The sequence below is a fragment of the Siniperca chuatsi genome, linkage group LG1, assembly GCF_020085105.1.
Source record: "Siniperca chuatsi isolate FFG_IHB_CAS linkage group LG1, ASM2008510v1, whole genome shotgun sequence".
Classification (NCBI taxonomy): Eukaryota; Metazoa; Chordata; class Actinopteri; order Centrarchiformes; family Sinipercidae; genus Siniperca; species Siniperca chuatsi.
In genome coordinates this window covers 35485684-35505143 of record NC_058042.1, presented here as the reverse complement: position 1 = coordinate 35505143, position 19460 = coordinate 35485684, and the positions used below count along the sequence as shown (strand labels likewise).

At 39.2% G+C, this 19460-nt stretch overlaps 1 protein-coding gene across 5 annotated transcripts in view; it reads right to left on the bottom strand.

Annotated features, from left to right (window-relative positions):
- Window positions 1-19460, bottom strand: part of LOC122873908 (cell migration-inducing and hyaluronan-binding protein-like) — a 214188-nt gene that overhangs the window by 106179 nt on the left and 88549 nt on the right. For all 5 annotated transcript variants that reach the window (XM_044191249.1, XM_044191278.1, XM_044191259.1 and 2 more), the window contains 4 exons: window positions 12519-12656; window positions 10918-11056; window positions 8556-8792; window positions 7629-7808 (listed from right to left, as the gene is read on the bottom strand). In XM_044191249.1, the coding sequence (XP_044047184.1) occupies window positions 7629-7808; window positions 8556-8792; window positions 10918-11056; window positions 12519-12656 (694 nt within the window). The remainder of the gene's footprint in view (window positions 1-7628; window positions 7809-8555; window positions 8793-10917; window positions 11057-12518; window positions 12657-19460) is intronic.

Sequence of the window (19460 nt, the reverse complement as noted above, 5' to 3'; positions counted from 1 at the left end):
AAAGACAAGGTACAATGAGCGTACTGCTAAATGATTGTGTAGCCCACCCACTCAATTCCAATTTTGTTTCAGGATCTGCATCGCCTACCTCTTTACATTGGATAATACCTTTGCATGGGAGGTGAATTGGTGAGGGTGTAAATAAATGCAAAATTAGGATGTGTCTACAATGGGTGCAGAGAGGCCAAGTTAGCTTATTTTATAGCTATAATGTTACTGTTACTGTTTTTACCACATTAAATGCATTACTATCAAACATGATTAAATATCAAACCACCACTTAGCTTGTTGCAATAATAGGATAAATGTCCTCTAAGTCCCACACCTTCAAAGAACCTGGTAGGTTACCGATACACATCTCTGAGTGGAACTGATAATAACAAATTGACACCTGAATATCCAATACACAACCAAAGAAAAAGGACCTGAGAGATTCAAGAACTACGCAAAACATAGGACATTCTTAACAATAAAATTATAATTTATAAATTCCTCCATATTAATGCAAAGGTATTATTATTATTATTATTATTATTATTATTATTACACACACCAGCAATAATTTAGCCAGCCCATATTTTAAAATACACTGTATATTTGTTAACTGAAATACATATCAAATAAACAATATGTAAACAAAATTAGCAGGGTGGCGGGTGACACCCAATGATTTCACACTTTTCCGCTGTTGAGGTCACAGAGGAGTCACTGATCAGTAACACTTGCTGTTCATTTACTATAGTCATTCTGTACAGCGAGTCAGTAAAATATTACTGTCTACACCATTAAAACAGGAATGTATGATTAGAGATTAAATAAAGTAGACCCAGAATCCAACATCCAACGTATGTGATGCCAACACAATTTGGTTGGTAAAACCCCTTTGGCAAATTTGTGATATTGGGCTATTTAAAAAAATTGACTTGACTACCCAAAGAATGCCCCACAACTTTACATCTGTATACGTTCCCCGACTGAGTTTAATGTTTCCTTCCAGACACGTTTTAAAGTATGTAAAAATTCTCTGCTATGATTAATAATTTGTTTAACGTGGTTATCCCACAAAAAAAGTTTTTTTAAAACTCTGAAAAGGGGCTAGAAGCACAGCTACTCTTTCTCCTTCATTGAAATATTCTGGATCTATGAAGGCCTGCCCACCACCGCTGCGTGTTAGGTTGACATGTGTTAGGTTGACCGGTGCCGGTGAGAGCATGGATGTGGGTGAGAGACATGCATCCATGTTGAGAAAGCGTACGCAACACGTCAAGATGGTTAGAGTTAGAGGAAACATCTGAGAGATTCAGCCATACATGTTTGAGCCTCCGTCAGAACCAGATGAGGAGTCTATTGTGCATCAAAATCAGAACAGGTGTTTATGTTGTTTGTTAGCTTGTTAGCTTGTAACTGGCAGTGGCTGAAACAGCATTAGTGGTTGTGAAATATACAATAACATCTGTTGTGATGTTAGTTTGTTGACGGTCGGCAGTTCGATCCCGGCTTCCCCCAGCCTACAAGTCGAAGTGTCCTTGGGCAAGACACTGAACCCCAAATTGTTCCCAAGGACTGTCCCTTTGGTGGGTGAGTGTGTGTGAATGAGTTAGTTACCTTTGAACTGAGGAGCAGTTGGCACCTGGCACCACATATGAATGTGTGTGAATGGGGTGAATGTGATATGTAGTGTGAAGCGCTTTGAGTAGTCGGAAAGACTACATTTACCATTTACGTAATGTTAGTAGATAGTTGAAGGAAGCTCCAGGGTCTGGTTTACATCAAAACACTCCATACCATGTTTGCTATCAAAACTTTCACTACGCTACCTTAGTACAAATTCTCCCTCTCTGTACTGACAAGACCGCTCTGCGCTGGGGGTTTCAGGTTTCTTTGCCGGAGGCATTGTGATTGGCTTTCGGATTTGTGACGCCTGGAATCCGCATGAATCTCAGATTTTAGGAAAGTGTACAGACGTCTCCCCCTTCAGTTGAGGATTGTGAAAACACTCCTCTAGTGACAAACTTTACACAGATACAAGTCAAGGTCTGACACTTTAGGGGACATAAACATCAGAAAAACACATTATTGAGTGGAGGGGTACTTTAAGTTAATCTTTGTTGAGCTTTGAAAAAAAAGCAGCAGTGTTGCTGTATTTATCCGTGCTGCCACCAGCACCACTGTGGCAGCTGCAGTAAACATATGCAAATTACATAACTGAGAATGTATTGCAGAGTCTACACTGTCTCATAAATTCTGGCTTATTATAATGTCTCTGGGTACGCCACAAATTACACAGCCTCTCTCTCCTGATGACACCAGTGTTGGCCTGTTTGGCAACAGTGTCAGGAGAGAAGGCGACAAGAGTCATTAGGCAGGAATCCCGCTGTTGCCTCACCATCAAGGAGCAAAGTACAAATTGGGAAAGGGAATGTTAACTTGCGGTCCATTATGAAAACCTCTCAGTGTTTCCTGCGGTCTCCTCTGCAGCATTAAGTTTCATAACACCGCCTGGCTCTGAGGTTAACCACAGGGCCTACATTTCACCAGCATCTTCTCTTAGCCCACAACAAGGCCTCTGCTATTGTAGTTGACTAGTACTATGCAAAACAAAACACATTCACAAAATCTTGTGGTTTACCATGCAAAGTTGCCTATTGAACAGTTCTGTGTTGTGTGCACAGTTGAGTTTTGTGTACGCGTGTACACATTTTTATCCACTCCGATACCCTTTATATCAGAAACTTTGAGACATCTCCAGAAATTTTTTTATCATTGCATAATTCAGTTTCCATTTCCCATGCATTCCTGACATACTAACACAGACACACTGACAGGCCAAGCCTTTTCCCCTTAACACTTTCTGCAGAGTGAGATAAAGCATCACTAAAGCACACACAACAGGATTAGCTGTTACTGCATTCCATAACAAGTGGGAGAGTGTGCGCGCGTATGTGTTTGTGTGTGTACATGCATGTGCACACATGTACATATGCATGTGTGAGTGTGTGCACACATAATAATCCTACTAATAATAAAAATGGATAATGATGATTTCTTATTTTTTTGCATGTTTGTCACACTTAAATGTTTCAGATCATCAAACAAATTTAAATATTAGTCAAAGAAAACACAAGTAAACACAAAATGCAGTTTTTAAATGAAAGTTGTTATTATTAAGGGAAAACAAAATCAACAAACCTACATGGCCCTGTGTGAAATAGTGATTGCCCCCTAAACCTAATAACTGGTTGGGCCACCCTTAGCAGCAACAACTGCAATCAAGCGTTTGCATTAACTTGCAATGAGTCTTTTACAGCGCTGTGGAGGAATTTTGGCCCACTCATCTTTGCAGAATTGTTGTATTTCAGCCACATTGGAGGGTTTCGAGCATGAACTGCCTTTTTAAGGTCACAGCATCTCAACAGGATTCAGGTCAGGACTTTGACTAGGCCACTCCAAAGTCTTCATTTTGTTCTTCTTCAGCCATTCAGAGGTGGACTTGCTCGTGTGTTTTGGATCATTGTCCTGCTGCAGTACCCAAGTTTGCTTCAGCTTGAGGTCACGAACAGATGGCCGGACATTCTCCTTCAGGAGTTTTTGGTAGACAGCAGAATTCATGGTTCCATTTATCACAGAAAATCTTCCAGGTCCTGAAGCAGCAAAACAGGCCCAGACCATCACACTACCACCACCATATTTTACTGTTGGTATGATGTTCTTTTTCTGAAATGCGGTGTTACTTTTACACCAGATGTAATGGGACACACACCTTCCAAAAAGTTCAGCTTTTGTCTCGTCAGCCCACAGAGAATTTTTCCAAAAGTCTTGGGGATCATTAAGATGTTTTCTGGCAAAAATTAGACAAACCTTAATGTTCTTTTTGCTCAGCAGTGGTTTTCGTCTTGGAACTCTGCCATGCAGGCCATTTTTGCCCAGTCTCTTTCTTACGGTGGAGTCATGAACACTGACCTTAACTGAGGCAAGTGAGGCCTGCAGTTCTTTGGATGTTGTTGTGGGGTCTTTTGTGACCTCTTTGATGAGTCGTTGCTGCGTTCTTAGGGTAATTTTGGTTGGCCGGCCACTCCTGGGAAGGTTCACCACTGTTCCATGTTTTCGCCATTTGTGGATAATGGCTCTCACTGTGGTTCGCTGGAGTCCCAAAGCTTTAGAAATGGCTTTATAACCTTTTCCAGACTGATAGATCTCAATTACTTTCTTTCTAATTTGTTCCTGAATTTCTTTGGATCTCGGCATGATGTCTAACTTTTGAAGATCTTTTGGTCTACTTCACTTTGTCAGGCAGGTCCTATTTATTTCTTGATTGAGAACAGGTGTGGCAGTAATCAGGCCTGGGTGTGGCTAGAGAAATCGAACTGTGATAAACCATAGTTATGTTTTAACACGTGGGGCAATCACTTTTTCACACAGGGCCATGAAGGTTTGGATTTTGTTTTCCCTTAATAATAACCTTCATTTAAAAACTTAATTTTGTGTGTACTTGTGTTATCTTTGACTAATATTTAAATTTGTTTGATGAAACATTTAAGTGTGACAAACATGCAAAAAAAATAAGAAATCAGGAAGGGGGCAAACACTTTTTCACACCACTGTATGTATATAGATAACTGTATATTGTTTTATTTTATTTGTTTTGTTTTATATGTTACCCTATTTTAATATGAATTTAATTATCTGTTATGTTCTATGTATGTAGCATGAAGGGACTACAAACTTTTATTTCAACCTTGAGTTGTAAAATGATAAATAAATTACCCTGTATAATACTTCATTATAGACTAGCATATAACATCAAGTTACAAGTAGTAGCAAAAGTAATTTCTCTGTCCTCTTAAGTCTTAAAGTTTTAGGAGTCGTTAATGAGGTCCAGAGGATGGTCCGTTGAGGGGTTTGACAATCAAAATTGGCTGAAAAAAATTGGTTAAGATACTGAACTTTGTATCCCAAAAAAATAGAGAAGGCTCTCTGAAGCCTCTCTCCTTACAAAAGGCACAAAATGGTACTGCACTAGGATTCATCTCTAAAGTCAGCTAATCGAGTCGAGAGGCTGTCTTTGCCCAAGAAAGGGAGATCAGGGTACCAAAAAAGAAAAGAAATAAAGAGAAAGAAATCAGACTGAGGGAAAACAGCTTTTGACTTATTTCTTTCAAAAGAAAGGTGAGCACAACTAACACAGTTTAAGAATGTTTAAGATAATATCAGCAGATTGAAGTCAGTCAGCCAGGAATGTAGCTTGGAGAATATTTGCATTGTATAACATAACTTAATCAGCATCATAGCTACAATGTCATATGACATTTTATTTATCAACATTATTAACATCATAAAACACAGGGCCCTCAGTTTCAGAAACAGTCACTGGAGCAGCGGCAGGTTTCTCACCATCTCGTAATAATGTTACTGAGGATGTGAGACAAGGTGAGCTCATGAAGTGGCTACTAAAAGTTATTTCAATCATTTGACATTGAGGTGTTGCGGACCTGACAGTTCAACTTTGGAGTGATATTTTGTCCCTTTTCCAGTAAGCTAGAATGACATGTTTGGAACATTTAATTGGCATTAAAGGAACCACACTAAGCTGGTTTAAAGCACAGAGACAGCATTGGTGAAAATTACAAATGACCTTCTAATTGCATCAGACAATGGACTTCTCTCTATACTTGTCTTGTTAGATCTTGGTGCTACATTCGACACCATTGACCATCACATCCTATTACAGAGACTGGGACATTTAATTGGGATTAAAAGATCTGCACTAAACTGGTTTAAATCCTATCTATCAGATCGATCTCAGTTTGTATATTTTAACAATGAATACTCCATGCACACCAAAGTTAGTCACAGAGTTCCCCAAGGTTCTGTACTTTGACCAATTCTATTCACCTTATATACGCTTCCTTTAGGTAATATTATTAGGAATCACTCCATAAACTTTCATTGTTATGCAGATAATTCCCAATTATATCTATCGATCAAGCAAGATGAAACTAATCAGTTAGCTAAACTTCAAGCATGCCTTAAGGACATAATTGCAATTGGATTACTGCAATTCCTTATTATTAGGCTGCCCAAATAAGTCCCTTAAGACTCTGCAGTTGATCCAGAATGCTGCAGCACGTGTACTGACAAGAACTAGGAAAAGAGATCATATTTCTCCAATATTAGCTTCTCTGCACTGGCTCCCTGTAAAATCCAGAACAGAATTTAAAATCCTTCTCCTAACCTACAAAGCTCTTTATGGTCAGGCACCATCGTATCTTAAAGAGCTCATAATACCTTATTATCTGACTAGAACACTGCGCTCCCAGAATGCAGGGTTACTTGTGGTTCCTAGAGTGTCCAAAAGTAGAATGGGAGCCAGAGCCTTCAGCTATCAAGTTCGGGAGGCAGACACCATCTCCACATTTAAGAGTAGGCTTAAGACTTTCCTCTTTAAGACGGGCCTCCTACTCCCCCATGTTCCTGCATGACAACAGCTACTACAATTATTTTTATTAGTCATATTATTGTTATCATTGTTATTCCTATTATTATTTTATTAATATTAATATTACCAACACCATTACATTACTATTATTTTTAAATTATATGTGGAATTTACATTGTGCTACTGTTTGCTCTTTCTCTGAATTGCAATAGATTGTACCTACTAAAGTGACCACTGAGTTTACATATTTTTACAAATGTTATACTTGAGATATTTTACTGAAAAGGATTAAGTACCAAGGGGTCCCAAAAAGCTGCCGGGATTAATTCGAAAATGACAGCTATACACTGTTGTCTGTGGTTGCTGACAAGGGCAAATGCACTGCAACTTAAGAAAACACATGCAAATAGACAAAACATAAGCAAATTAAGAAAACAACTTCATCAGTTTGACAAGCACAGCATTTAGAAAACACATCCAAATACAGAAACGTGCTGCAAGTACAAAATGACAATGGAAGTGTTTCCAGAGGACACTAAAAAGGTTTGTGACTCATAAAGTCAGGTCCATATCATCATTTCATTGTTTTTCTGTTATTTTGTTTTGTTCTGTTTCTCCACTTTGCGCATGCGCAATCTGATCTGCATTGTGCAGTTACCTCGCAGGAGCACGCAGATTCAAAGAAAAATTTTGTAAAGCATTTTTGAAACATGAAAATTAAGGTAAATCTGAAGCAATTTGCAGCAATTTGAATTTTTTTTGTGTGTGGAAAAACAAAGTTAATCAGAGATAATAACCAGGTTCATCAGTGATGACAGATGGACTGTAGCCGGTGTTATGAACCGGTGTTCATAACAGGCCAAGTGCACATAAATAGCGTTTCCTGCATTAAACCCATCGGTGAAATTTTTCGTCCTCACATATAAGTTTTCAAGCATGGGAGTTTGTTATCCTGTGATGCACTATGAGCAGGCAATAAAGCTCCTTGATTTGACATGCACAGATCATACAGCGGCATCTTGTGACCATGGTCGTCAAAGCAGCTTCATTAGTGATTTAATACCTGTAAGATAATTACTGTATGAGAGAGTATAGTCACCAACCCTGGATGTCTTTCCAAAACATAGCCTGTCAACTATGGTGAATCAGTTCTATTTGTGTTCATTTAAAAAACAATATTTCGGGAGCTTACCGAAATCCCAGACTGCTGATGTGCTGACTGCCCAGCCTGTAGAGGCTCTTCTTGGCTGAGACCTCCAAGTTGTTGGAGCCCTCATCGTTGACCACCATGGCCAGTATGAGCCCTGCCTCCACACCATCCACATACTTTGCAAGGCGACAACTCTCATCCTTACTACGGTATGTGTCAAACCTGTGGGAGTGAAGGGAAGTTAAAAGAGGAACAGGGGAAAGAAACAAAATCATTATTGTGTCTTTTATTCAGAATCAAATAAAGAGTCAAATAAAAAACTACTGCAGGTACTGCAACAATGCAAATGTTCACTGACAATTGCTCAAATTAATATCAGGTTTAGAAAATAAAGTACCATATTTATAGAAAGGGCACATGCACATACTGTACATATGTACCTAATACACTAAACGTACACACTGTAGGAATGTAAACGGACACAAAACACTGAATGAAACGTTCCAAATGATGCCTCATGAATGTCTACAGAAAAAAGATCAAATATTGGTCGCTTTATGTCCAACTGAAATCAAATTGCCTGTTTCTTCCTGTAACAGCACACTCACAGAGAAAAAATATAATTGACTTTTGTGATTTCAGTTGGACTTAATAGCACCCCATAATGTAAAGTACTATGGGTGTTACCCCAATAAAAGCTGTACATCAATTTATCTGATCTCCATTTGGAATACAAATGTAATGGATAACTAGTTATGAATGGATATTAAGGATGGGATTGGTTTCTAAATTTAATATACCTGCATTAAACAGTGCTAGAGCCATTAGAGGCATATTTGTCTCCTTCATTACAAGCATGTGGTTACACGGCTTATGAGATGTCAGCCACCACATCATTTCTGCTCTTCTTAAGAGTCTCATGATTGTTCAGCAGCCAAGACGCAGCCTCTGCTTTGAGGGGAGCCTTACCGGTCATTGTGCAGCACCTCTCCGGTCTTGGGGTCGATGACGTGGATAATGATGCCTCGGTTCCCCCAGCTTCTTTGGAACAGGTAGTTGTTTTGGTTTCTCTCTCCAGGGTAGAGGGTCTTGTTGAGGAACGTCCATGACAGCTTCTTTTCGCCGTGGATCTCTAGTGTCCCTCCTGTCCCCACGCCAATGTACTTCCTCCCAAAGTAGCTATGTTCCTGATCACTGTCATTCAATCTAAGAACAATGTGAGAGAATTATAAACATTTATAATACAGGTTTTCTACAAGTGACATTCGAGGCAAGGAAGTATGCTTCAGTGTTCGTGTTCATGACCCAAATGTAGACATCACACATCACCATTTTTGGTTTTATCAGTCTTTTAGAGTATTTTAAAAAAAAAGAATTATGGCATTTTGCCTTCATATGGTAGTTAGTAATAATGAGAAGAAAACAGGGGAGAGAGGGGGTAGACATGTGATTAAGGTGCTGGACTCAAACTTGGGGACTGTCCACAAGACCAAAAACCAAAGACCAAGACCAACAATGTGTTAGTCCCACTCTCAAAACGTTCTGACTTCCCTACCCTATGTATGACACTCAGCCCTAAGTCAATTGGTTTCTACTGAAGACGTAAATCTTTAACAAGACTCAAGTCTACAGTGATGCTGGCGCCTCTGTGAGGCTGTACTCTGTGAGGCTGTTCTTAGCCACAGCAGTGCTTTGAGCTAAATGCTAATGTCAGCATGCTAACATGCTCACAATTAAAATGCTAACATGCTGATGTTAAGCATGAATACTGTTCACCATGTTCACCATCTTAGTTTAGTATGTTAGCATGCAAACATTTTCTAATTAGCACTGAACTCAAAGAACAGCTGAGGTTGATGGGAATGCCATTAGTTTTGCAGGTATTTGGTCATAAATCAAAGTATTGCGCAAATTAAGATTTTAACCTGGTGATGACGCTACATGTAGATGAAAAGTCAGAAGATCACCAAAGTGATTACAAATCATGCTGATAGGCACATGCTTGTGTGTAGCAAATTTCATGGCCATCCAATTAACAGCTGTCAAATGTCGACCTGATGATGGCACTAGAAGAAAAGTCAGTGACTCTTCAAAGTCAGTAGGTTTCATCTTCTGGGACCATTAATGTCTGAAAAAAAATTTGATGACCGGCTAGCATTATCATCCCTAGAGCCACGTTGCTAGCATGGCTACAAACGGCTCACAAATATATAGCTTCATTTAAAAAAAAAAAGGCAGAGCAATTTCCAAAAACAGCTGTCCACTGCAGTTTTTAGCAAACATTACGCATACAGGAAGAAATAGTGGATCTGTTAGGGACTATTTTCAGAGGCAGATTAATCCACATTTGGTGCTCTATTGAATATTTCAGGCAGCAGGATGGTGTATGTGGGATTGAGTCAAAATAAACTAGAGTGTGTGTGTTGATGGTAATGAAGGAACATGGATCAATGGAGCTCTCTGGCACAGAGAAATAAGCTAGACTTTACTAGTCCTGACCCAGGTTTGTATTACAGTGCACAGCAACAAACTAACATCTACCCCAACCAAGAAAGGTTCCTTCCATTGAAGACAGCACAGCACTGGTGGCATCACTGAGCTGAGCAGCACCAGTCAGTGAGCAAGGAAGCCATTCTGGATCATCTTTGATTTTACATGGTTTGTACTGACTTTAATGGAAGGCATTTGTCTTGGTCAGAGTAAATTGTTTTTAGTTACATTGTACCTGCCTGACTTTGTTTTTTTAATAAGTCACTAAGAAGACTGATGAGTTCGTATTTTCAACTTTTTTCCAGGTAATAAATGTTATGAATTAATGTTTGTGATGGTCCTGGATCAGAGTTAAGGCGATCAACCAATTGTTGGTTTTGGTCTCTTCAGGGGATTTGTTGACATTAGGAAAATATAAAACAGTGCCAAGGCTTATACTTTAAGGCTACATGTCCGATAGATATCCAATTAAATATTCACCCATTTTACAACAAATATGTAATTAATCAAACTACATTGCATCATTAATTTTAGAGAAGGACCACATTGACGAGATGGAACAGAATTTTAATGACAAGCCAATATAGTTCAGAACACCAGATAACATTGATATTGGTTGATTTTAAGGTAACACTTTATAATAACCATCATTATTAAATGGTAAAATGATATCAGTTTGCCATTTATTAATGATGGTTATTATAAAGTACTACTGATTTTAACTGTTGAACTGACTGTAACCTCTGTTAATGTGTTAATAGGCGTCACTTCTTAAAAACACATTGTTGCCCTACAGGACACAGTATAACTATGTCTTCATGCCAACTTCATACAACTGTACCTTCCAAAAAGGGAGATAGTGAGGTTGCCTTTATAAGGACAGTCTGGACCTCCAATGTGAAGCTCCCCTTTGTTTCCAATCAGAATGTGTTTTGTTCGAAGTAGTATGGGCCGGTTAGTGTCAGCAATCACCAGCTTTCCTACAGGGGAGAGAGAGAGAGGGAGAGGGGGACTGATGAAGCCTCCTGGCAGGTCTTTCATGCCCCAGTGCCCTCAGACACGTCCTGTCTTCCAACCATGTTCGTTTCACTATCCCCGTGGGAGACAGTCATTGACACAATGCTTTCCCTAGCCCCTTACCCTAACCTTAACCATTACAATTAAGTGCGTAACCTTAACTCTAACCCTAACCTTAACCCAATCGTCACCTGTACCCTAAAACCAAGTCTTAACCCTCAAAAAGCAGTCCCTACCCGTGGGGAACCCATGGCCAACCACCTGTGTTACCAGGTCTGCATTCCAACTGTTGAACATCAAACATCATCTCCTGTATGTGCTACTTTTCTCTGAAAGGCTGAGGCCCTGCTTTCACCACATTTTTTTCATGAATAATATTACTCTGTTTGTGCCTTTGCACAATACTTTCAATAATTCATTGAAATATTTTCACTTTGAAAGATTATTCAGTCAGAGACACTTCTATCAAGGAATTGACCATTTATAGAAAATAGTTCTACAGTTAAATGTGGCAGAAATGGCTGCTTTGAGGGAGCTATCAAAGAATCTGAGCACCGATGAGGATTCTGCTGGGAGGACTAATGCCCCATAATACATACTGTAGAATCAGAAATGGAAATGGAAAACTAAATACTGTTGTAAAAAACAACAACTTAAAACAAGCAGATACTGCATTAAATATACCTTAATATATTACAATTAATCAGGTATATACTTTATTTCCCCTTAAAACCCATGACACCAAGCATGAAACAACTGACAACCAGCTGATGTGAGCGCAACTTCAGTGCTCTCTGAATGCTCAGTGAAAGACACAGTGAAATAAAAAATACATTTTCTAAAGTTCTAATACTGTGTCCCAATGTTAATTGTTCACTTATCTCTTGGTATATGCTAAATACATGTTTTAAAAAAATCATTTTTGAGTGTTTTCCTTCTTGTAAAATGTTACAGTATTTCTGGTGACTCATCTTGAACTTATATAAAAGTTCTAACTAATCAAATGTTATTTAGGGAGACTAGCTAACCCCATCCATTATATAAAACCACACTTGATTATTAGCTTGTGGGTCATAGCTAGCATAGCAATATCACGGAAGAAGGCAAAAACTGTTTGTGTTTCCAGAAGAATATGGTTGAGGTCTAATTTATTAATTTCTCTCCTCCTCCTGATCTAACAATACAGGTGAGGTTCTGTACAGCACTGTACTCTCTACCACTCCATTTCAAGCTATTTGTGTTAACCCACGCTTTTAAGCAACCCAGTAAAATTTTAAAGATTTTATTTAAATCCCTTTTGTAAATATACCCCACCCACATATTCTTCTTCACTCAGAAATGTCACATTACAGAAGATATAGAAAGTCTACCATTTCACTGTGACTTTAAAAAAAGATGAACACAAGATGAATTTGTCTAACTTACCCCCATTGAGAATCTCAATGGAGTGGACCGTAGCTGATGTTGTGAGGAGGACCTTCCTTCCATAACCGATTGTAACACGGTGGTCTTCACTGTGCCCCGGCATCCATGGCTGCAGTCCTGGCTCCTTATCTGGGCACACTGCAGGAGCCAGAAAATACACAAACATTTACCTTCTAGATATAACTCACCTGTGGTGGAAAGTAACCAAGGACATATACTCAAGTACAGTACTTAAGTACAATTACTCTACTCAAGTATTTCCATTTTATGGTATTTTATACTTCTACTCCACTATATTTCAGAGAGAAATAAGGCAATTTTTACTCCACAACATACATTTTACAGCTATAGTTGCTGATTACTTCTGAGATCAAGATTCTACATAAAAATACACATGATAAGCTTACAAAATACATTGTTAATGATTAAACCAGTGGTTCTGAATTTTTATCTGAATTCTCAGAGTTTTTATCAAGTTCGGTCCTTAAAACAGAAAGTAATTATTGTAGGTGATTTTAATATTCATGTGGACGTTGAAAATGATTAGTACTTAGTACTGCGTTTATCTCATATTAGATTTGAATGGCTTTTGTCAGAGTGTACATGAAGCCACTCACTGTTTTTACCACACCCTCGACCTTGTTCTGGTATATGGCATTGAAATTGAACATTTAATAGTCTTTCCACAGAATCCTTCATTATCAGACCATTATTTAATAACCTTTGAAATCCTATTACTGGACTACAAGCCATTAGGCAAAAACTCCTACTCTACATGTCTATCTGATATTGCTGTAGCTAAATTTAAGGAAGCGATCCCATCTGCATTTGGTTCTGTGCCATGTCTCAATATAACAGAGGACTATGCTAATTTCAGCCCCTCCCAAATGTTGTTGATAGTACTGCAGGCTCACTGCGAACGACACTCAATTCTATCACCCCTCTAAAAAATATTAAACCATATAGGAAAGCCCTCCGTAATGCCAGAGCAGCCTACTACTCATCATTAATAGAGGAAAATAAAAACAACCCCAGGTTTCTTTTCAGCACTGTAGCCAGGCTGACAGAGAGTCACAGCTCCATTGAGCCATGTATTCCTATAGCCCTCGGTAGTAACGACTTTATGAGCGTCTTTAGTGATACGATTTGAACTATTACAGAAAAAATTCATAGAGAATAAGGACATAGAACTATTAGTTTTTTATGTACTATATAAATACAAATTACATTAATCAATTTATAATAAAAATAATTCCCGTGACATATGAACCTGTCTTAAAACATGCCATGTTATCCTGCTCGATTGCATAACCTTAGTAATGTGCCAGAAGTCGACTTGTAGTTTCTACACCTATGGAGCCAGATCACTATCTAAAGTCATATCATCCACAAATATCCACGACCAGGAGCTTAGGTCGTTCATCCCCTGGAGCCATCTGCACCACAGTTATACTGACTAGATAGCCAAGTAGTAGTAGCAGTAGTATTAATAGCGAATTAACACTAATACATTCAAGATCAGTGAATAAAAATTAAGAACTAATGAAGAGTTTTCGCCATTAAACATACTGTGTACACAATTGTTTTCTTAAAACGAAAGAAAGAAAGAAAATTAGGGGGTTTCTACATCTAGGCAGTGCTGACAGCACTGAAAGAATTGAAATTGGAAGTCTGAACACTGCTGTATTTGTGTTCACATGAAATTTGTTTTTTCATGTACACTGTGGCAAAGCTTGAGTGAAATGGAGAGAAAATTAACTGATGGCATACATTCTCTAAACAAAATGAATCTGTCTTAACAACACATTTGCTAATGAGCTGAAACCTGCTTAGCGCTTATATTTTTCACACATTTTGCACATTTTCATTTACATATTTCATACTTAATGTGTCTGACTGCTCTATATTCACTATCATCATCCTCATTTGCTTTTCTGATTCTTCTTTGATGTATTCTTTTGCTGTTTGCTTTTCAACATCCCAGTTTCCACATGACAGGGATCATTAAACTTTCATTTAGTAAAATTGCAAAGCAAATCAAACACCAGGCAGACAGCAGTGGTGCTTACAGCCACACTAGCAGCATGGCTCTATGGATGGCAATGTCTGTCAGTCTGTCCATCAACTAAAATATCTCAACAACTATTGAAGGTATTGGGTATCATTCCTACTGACTTTGATGATCCTCTGGCATTTTTGGTTTTAAGTGAAATATCTCAAAAACTCTAGGATTGATTTTTGCATCTAGCACCACCAGCAGGTCAAAGTTTTCACCTATCCAGTGAAATATCTCTACATCTACTACATAGACTGTTTGAGCACTGCGCGACCCTAAGTTCTGTTGTAAGGTTTTGTCTCCAGTATTGGTTCCAAGTCCTCACGGCTGCGGTGTTTCTGCACTGCACCTCCCAGAGATCACCAGCCAATCAAAACTGGGCCATCTTTGGATCTTTCTGCTAAAGATGTTTATGCTCAGACTACATATCAGCCCAATAATGGCCCAATTCAACAGACATGGGGTGTCGGGTATGATAATTTGCAATTTTATATTGCGATATTTGCATCAAAGTGGAAGACAACCCATTCTGTGTCCTGGTTGTTCACATTCCTGATCGTGGAGGTTTTTCTCCTCTCCTTCAGGATAACTTCTACACATCCTGCAGGTAATGAACCTGACTGCAACTGTGGTCAGGGACCTACCTGTTGTCTAACATGTCTCTCGGCAGAGTCATGGCAGGAATTTAAGTAACCAAAAATCACCTGAACTGACATTGTGCAATCTTGAAAGTCATTAATGGGCTGTAGTCGAATTCTGGCATTAGGTGGCACCCTTTTCTGTCAGATGTCAGATTTTCAGGAACAGAAACAAGCTTGTATTACGTTCAGTGACAATGCATAATTCAAAGAAAAGGTGAGATCATTTCCTCCTATAATTTCTCCCATTAAGGAGCAGGTAATCCAATTTATCTGAAGAGGTAAAAGTCACTGTGTCGTATGTACGATCTTCGAACCCACAAATGCAGAACACTCTAGTAGTCTTTTACAACCAATTCACACTTTATTTATACGTTAGCAGGAATAGTGGGAAGGGGTGTAACTGTTCGGAGCAAAGTCGAACTGGATAACCCTGGGAGAGTAGCAATGGTTCTGGCGTGGAGCCTGAAGCAGCGGTCACCCGTCTGACTCGGTCTAGACGCTGTGTGGGTCTGGACAGGCAGACTGGTCCGTGAGGCGGGGTGGAGGTGGTACCGAGTAGACCTGGGCTGGCCGTAGGGGTAGAGCTGGTTGAGGTGTGTGGAGACTGACCGTGCGCTGCACCAAGATCATGGAGCAGGTAAGGTGCAAAGGATCTGGCTCTGTGGTGGAGTAGTTGGAGACAGGCAGGGTGAAGCTGCTGGGGAGACAGGCAGGGAGGCTGACAGGAATCCAGACAATGACAGGAACTGTGATCACCGGCACCGGATAATCAATGTACGGGGACGATCTGGCGTTGGTGTTGTGGGAGAGCCTGGTATTTAAACTGTGGAGACTGATGGACGATTGGAGACAGGTGTGCCGTGATCAGCAGCAGGCGGGAAACCACGGAGCCAGACCAGGAGACATACACACACATACACACACACACATCCAGAGACGAGTTGGGGACATACAAGACACACCAGGGTCGGAGAGAACAACAGAGAACACAGGGCCGGGGAGGACAAGGTGGCTGACTACCACACACTGTTGTTTTCTATCAGTTGGCCGGAGAAGAACAAAAGGTGTGTTGAGCTTCTCATTGAGATGCAGCCCCATTACTAAACCTCCAATGAAAAGCCAATCTGCCTCATACTGAGATGCTCTTGTGGCTGTGATTAGAAATATGTGATTACAGTTTGGAAAGGTTCTGTTTGCAGTCACAATAAAGCTGCAATAAAAAAGAGCCAGTGAGAGAGAATTAGAGATATGTGTTCAATTTATAGTGGAAGAACTTTTCTAATGCCTTGAGCACTATTCCACAAACACACACACAGGGCTGGGCCAGGATCGGCTGTGGCCTTGCTTGGCTAGATGCCTGTTTGCACGACTGTCAGGAGAAGAAGAATTCTACTCTCCCACATGACATACATACAAACACAAGCCTGCAGTATGTGTGTTTCCTTTGAAAGTCCATTCATATGCATCAGTTTATGTCATATGTGCATATATTTCAGTGTATGTGTGAGCAGTCTGTGGTCTGACCCAAAGCCTTAGTTATAGAATTGAGAGTCCCAAAATGACCCAGTCCTGCTGTTCAGCCCAGTGAAGGCAAACACCAGCTCTGTGCCTCGCTCTCCCGCTCTCTGTCAAAGCTCCCTCTCTCATCCTGGGAAATGAATGTGATGCAGGGATTAGCATCCTTCAACACCTCATCAGCTGTAAATCCATAAGGTCACAGTGATATATACCTTTGACAATGCAGGTGAATACTGTGCATCTCTGTTACCCTGTGCCAACTGCTGATGCCAAAATGTAGCCATTGAATTTAACCATTTAAAGGGTTATTTTATGCAAATTACAAAAAATAACACATTCTCATTTTCCTCTTTTTTTCATGCCAAGTAGTAGGTTTTATTTGTCCACTTTGTGTGATATTGTCTCAGCATGTCCCGTCTCTTAGAAATTACATTAAATACTACTAAATGGTTTTGCCTAATACGTTTTGGAGAAACAGTATAAGCTACCTGTGTAGTAGTGTCACGTTGTTGCTCTAAATTATGAGTAAGGCATTATAAATCCCTGTAAAATCCTATGTGAGCATACAGTAGGCTTTTATTTTGAAGGGTACATATTATATTTCCAGGTTTTTCTTCTGCTTTTTCTAAAATACATTTTTGAGAGTAAATATATTTTCATGTAGCATTTGTGCACTTCTCTTATACAATGCAATGTTCTGTGTTTTAACAGGAAGTATAGCCACTTGCATTACAAATTGTATGTATTGCACTTCCACTAGCTTTACTTTCTCTTTTGTTCTGGACTTTTTCCTGGGAAGGTACGCATATACCTGCCTCTGTTTACTTTCAGTGTTTCTACTGCATACATGGCACGTCACTTTAAACTTTAAAGTATAAAGTGGATATATTGATATTTTTAAGTTTTGGAGCTCAAGTTTTATTTATTTTCTTGCATAAATCTGCAGTGTACTGTTGAGATTATGTTGGCTAGCACAACGCTGTTCATGGTATTGCACAGGTACAGAGAGTATATACGAGAGAGACCCTGTGAGTGTTTTTGTTTCTCTACAATTGCAGCAACCCTGTTACTAAGAAATTACGCAATGTACATATTATATACAATATGTTTTGCTAGATACGTTTTGTTTTTAAGATTATTTTTTTGGGCTTTTTGCCTTTATTTGATAGGAACAGCTGAAGAGAGACAGGAAATATAGGAAAGAGAGAGGGGGTGATATGCAGCAAAGGGATTCGAACCAGGGTCGCTGCGGTAAGGACTCAGCCTTGCACATGGTGCACGCACTCTGTGGGCGTTTTGATAGATATGTTTTAAGGGAAACATACTGCTGCCTGGATTATGTTCAGTGACATGTCCTGCATGTGGTTAGCTTTAGGCAACAAAAATACTTTGGTTAAAGTTCGGGGAAAAACCATGGGTTTGGTTAAATGTTAATAATAAAAACGCATCCTGTTTGTTCTTCAGGTCACTGTTGATTTTTTAAATATTTAACTAACACCACATTATTTCCCTAACCTTAACCAAATGCTATGAGTTACCTAAACATAACTATAAAAATGTTAATCATGCTCTAGCTGCCATGAGGGGATGTTGTGGGACATTGTCACTAACCATAATCCGGGCGGCATTATATTTGTTTCAAAATGTATTTGCTGATGCAAATTAGTAGTTTACAAACATATTTTATAGGATTATATGACACCACCTCAATACAGTGGAGGTGGATAGAATTTAGCTTGTGGTGCTCACAGCAGAGAAAGCCTTGACCTCAGTGGAATCAGTTTTCACTGGAATTTGTTGTTTAACAAAGAAATAACTTCTTTTGATTATTCAGAGTAACAGGGACACCCTTTCTGGAAACACGGATGATGCAGTTGAACTTTTGGAACATCAGTGAGCACCACAAACTGAATTCCATTCACCTCCATTGCATTGGGGTAAGTAAGAAAATATGTTTAGTTTTGACAAAAAACAGATAGGGTAGGGGAAGTCTGAAAGTACTGAGATGAGAAATAGACTAACACGTTGGTTTGGGCTTTTCATGGGATTTGTTGACAATAAGAAAAATATAGAATAAGGCCAGCATTATCCTTTAGAGAGGCATACATTGATTTGGTTTTGCCGGTTGGGGGCATTGGAACAAGCTGTAAACACAACACTGACATATTATGATCTTATACAGTTATTATGGCAATTGTGTCAGCAAACATTAACTACCATTAGCATTCATTAGTTGTGTTTGAGTCCACCTGACGAATGTAAGTCCAATATTCACGCTCCTTTTAGCTTTTTTTTGGTCTCTACCAAAATATCTGGCTCTTAAGTGAGTTTGTCAGAGTCTGATGAGAGCAGAGAGACTGAACCAAAACAATGATCTCCAGACAAAGACTGTTACTGTTTAAAAATCAGTGTGACGTGTTTTTGAAGAAAAGGGTTAGATGTTGTGATTTCACTTGGACACATAAAAGATCCATACTGCTGCAATAGGTGACGCATTTATTCATTACAATGAAATTGGCCAGTGAAGTTTATTCTGAAACATAACCTACCTTCAAACTGCCTTTTCAATCACTTTTGTGACTTTTGTGTCAGGCAGATGTCTCTGAGCATGCTCAGAGACAATCTTCACTGTTTACATGCTGAGAAGAATGAACCACACTGACCATGTTCATCGTAGTGACAAGGCAAAACTGATTTTAAAAACATGCTAAATACATGTTTGACAGT